The 3,368-nt window shown below is 30.9% G+C and overlaps 1 protein-coding gene across 1 annotated transcript; it reads left to right on the top strand.

The window, feature by feature from the left end:
* The first annotated feature begins 359 nt into the window (after positions 1 to 359).
* On the top strand, positions 360 to 2,894 carry LOC128174121 (uncharacterized). Its single transcript, XM_052839754.1, has 4 exons — positions 360 to 686; positions 1,251 to 1,341; positions 1,613 to 1,792; positions 2,866 to 2,894. Exons 1-4 carry the CDS (start codon positions 360 to 362, stop codon positions 2,892 to 2,894), a joined length of 627 nt encoding a protein of 208 aa, XP_052695714.1.
* The last annotated feature ends 474 nt before the right edge of the window (positions 2,895 to 3,368 follow it).

Genomic DNA, 3,368 nt, shown 5'->3' with positions numbered 1-3,368 from the left:
TCCGTTACGGAAGGTTTAAAAATTCATATTAGTTTTTTGTTCGAAATGTTCAAATTATTCTATTTATCTTATTGAACATCTTGAAGTTTTGTGAGTGTAGATTCCTTTAGAACAATCAAAGGGAATACATATCGTGACCTCAAAGTTATTTATGAAATTATGTCGTAGAAAGACCAGAAAATTGTCTTTGTACACATCGCTGTAAAAACAACTGGAAAACATTACCATAGGTATTTAACACCAAACAGACTTTATAATTAAAGAATTTATTTCACAATCACTCCACAAAGTATCGTCTAGTGCGACTCTTGTAATAGTCAAGTAATATTCAGCAAAGAGTGTGTCAGGTCATGGAGAAAATGCCTCAACTTAACGATATTTTACGCCTCAATTTAAAGATCTGTTTTGCATTTTCTCTTATAAATTGTTGTTTTGCTGACCTTCGACATGGCTACTCAATGTTACAGTACGGTTACAAGTTGGATAGAAGGATAATAACGTCCTATGATAAATACAGTATTCTGGATTGTGTGGAGGATTGTCTGAGAACAGCACGATGTCGGTCCATCAACTACCACCAGGGAGCCCACTTTTGCCAAACCAACTTTAAAAGCAATGTTTCTACGCCTGCACTGTATATTGAAAAACCTGGATGGATATACAGTAATATAGAGGACTGGGACAAGGTAAAAAATAATGAATAAATTTGAATGTGGTATATATTGTTAAAGAAAATCTGATGTCTGACTTTCATTTAAATCTTGGGTATCTCAATTAGATAAGCCTTATTTTGGCATTGTTTACACTGCATTCCGATGATTTGTCTCCCGACATTGATCTCCTCTATTAAACTTGCATGTGATGTCATCAATGATAATTATACGTAATACAGAGAAGTCGAAGATATATTTAGTTACTGGAGGAGTTTCTAGTGACATTTTTCGCCTGTAGTTTTTATTATTTAAACCAGATATAAAGTTAAATTTTGTATGTTTTTGATTAAAATATGACATCATGCTGCTAATTGTGACGTCATATCGATCAGAGAAATTTTATTTCAATCCATTGCTGAGAGTTGCCTTATCATACCCGCGTATACTAAAGTTTATGGACTTAAAATATCATATCTAGAAAATGTCAATGAATATTACATGTTTGCTTTCTTTCCACACATCATAATTAATCTTGTGAGATTACTACACTTGTTGTGTAAAGAAATCATTTTTTTAAATGTAGTATATTTAAAGCAGGGAATTGCTGGAGCTTGTTCAACGTCTAATTGCGCCCTCAATGAAAAATGCAATCCTATGCCTTTTGGAGAGCATGACTGCGTCCTGTCAGGTGTGACATTTTTATGTTTTTTCCTTAGCATTTTTCATGTTTAAAACGCCATCATTTGTCAGCCATCCTTTTTTAAACACATCTGAAAATGAAGAGTTTTGACATACTGAAACGAAATGATTATTTTTACTTTTTAAATTTATATTTAATAAAGAAATATACATAAAGATATATATATATATATATATATATATATATATATATATATATATATATATATATATATATATATATATATATATATATATATATATATATATATATATATCAGACTGCGGTATCCCGTTGGGTGAAGGATTTTCATTTAATAACGTGCGGGAATGGGATGCTATTGGAATAAAAAGAGGAATCCATATAACATGCTCTTCTGAGTATCAACAACAAGGTTCTGAACGTTTTGTCTGTTTATATAACGGACATTGGAAGACAAACTTGAACTGCACTTTGAAAGGTTTGATTCAACTACATATAATAAGGCCATTCTAAAAAATATGTCTGTTTGAAATTGCCACCTAACGTTTTTCTAGACCCAGATGGGAGGAAGGGATTTTTTATTTTTAATCTTGAAGTTTGATTAAAAATTAGTGAAAAATAAAAATCTCCATATGGAAAGAAAAGTTCTTTATTTTTCGCAAAGATATATTAGCAGGGAGTATTTCAATTAGGCGGGAGGCAGTTTCAAACAAACAATAGTTTTTATTTTGGCCTAATCAAATTTCTGAAGTACTGAAAGCCGGGCTCATTTTTGTAATTGACTTCACTGTCAAGTTATACACTTTTAATTATCTTAACTTACTGATTGATGTATAGAGACAATTATTTACTTTATTATTTTTGTCATGTTAAATACTGAAATCTGATTGTTTTAGACGCAGTTGATAGTATGTTCTATTTCCTTCAGCGTTAGCAACACATTTCGCAACGAGTAACACAACGAATCGCTATCTGTGCGTAAACCTTGCGCAAAATGTTTGCCATAGAATTCACGTCATTCATATATAAAAGCTGTTTAGATTTCTTTAAAATTAAGACATTTAGCACGATAAAAAAATAGAACACGTTTAGAAGGCACAGGCACTTCTTATATACTGGTCGGAGTGTAAAATTAATATATGGATTATAGAAAACTTAACAGCAGTTATTATACTAGAGAATTCGTTGAAAATTGGAACACTCAATAGTTATTTTAGTCTTTATTAAGGTGTTTTTTAAACAGGACATAAATATTTATTTTAAATGTATTAGATAAATCTCAATAACTGCATAAAGTGTGCTGCCATATTTTTTTTTGAGAGAGAGACGCACATATAGAAACAGAGAGAGAGAACGAGAAAAAAAGGAGAAAGGATAAGTGTTGTATGAATGTAATGAGATTTACATATGACTGCTAATATCTATTACATGTATTAAATATGATATATCACCGTTCATAAAAATGATATTTAAATCTTAAATTTATTTTGATTGGTCGAATATATCTTTAAAGTAAATGTTTGAATGGTTGGTCTGCATTTGTGAATACAGGAACCTCCAAGGTTCGAGAAATGCTGTAATATAAAAGCTAAATAAAAATACAAATATAAAAGCTAAGGCGTTAGCTGCGACTGATATATATTAACCAAAATTTCGAGAACGATGAGGCTACATAACTGTGCTTTTCCAAATTACGATAACAATGAAATTTAATTCTTTTTTACTAACATTTCAGCTTCTCCACTTATCTTTTTCCTATAGAGAGACGATCTAGGTCGGGTAAACGACTGTTCCGTGTAACCCCAAACGGTTCAGTAATAGATTACATGTATCAATCATAGGATACCAGATGTAATGAAAAGCTTACGACATGTTTTTGTTAGATATTTAACACACTTTATTTGGGACAATGCACATCGTTTTGATTGGCATTAAGACTTTGAATTGACAGAGTTGTAGAACTGTTTAAGTTATTAAGTTATATTTCATGATCATTTATTTCTGATCGGATATTTACTGATGACGTTTTGGGGTATTTTGTTGAGCAATGTTCG

The sequence above is a fragment of the Crassostrea angulata genome, chromosome 2 (assembly GCF_025612915.1).
Source record: "Crassostrea angulata isolate pt1a10 chromosome 2, ASM2561291v2, whole genome shotgun sequence".
Lineage (NCBI taxonomy): Eukaryota > Metazoa > Mollusca > Bivalvia > Ostreida > Ostreidae > Magallana > Magallana angulata.
The sequence above is the reverse complement of the archived record's forward strand: the minus strand, read 5'-3'. Positions and strand labels throughout refer to the sequence as shown.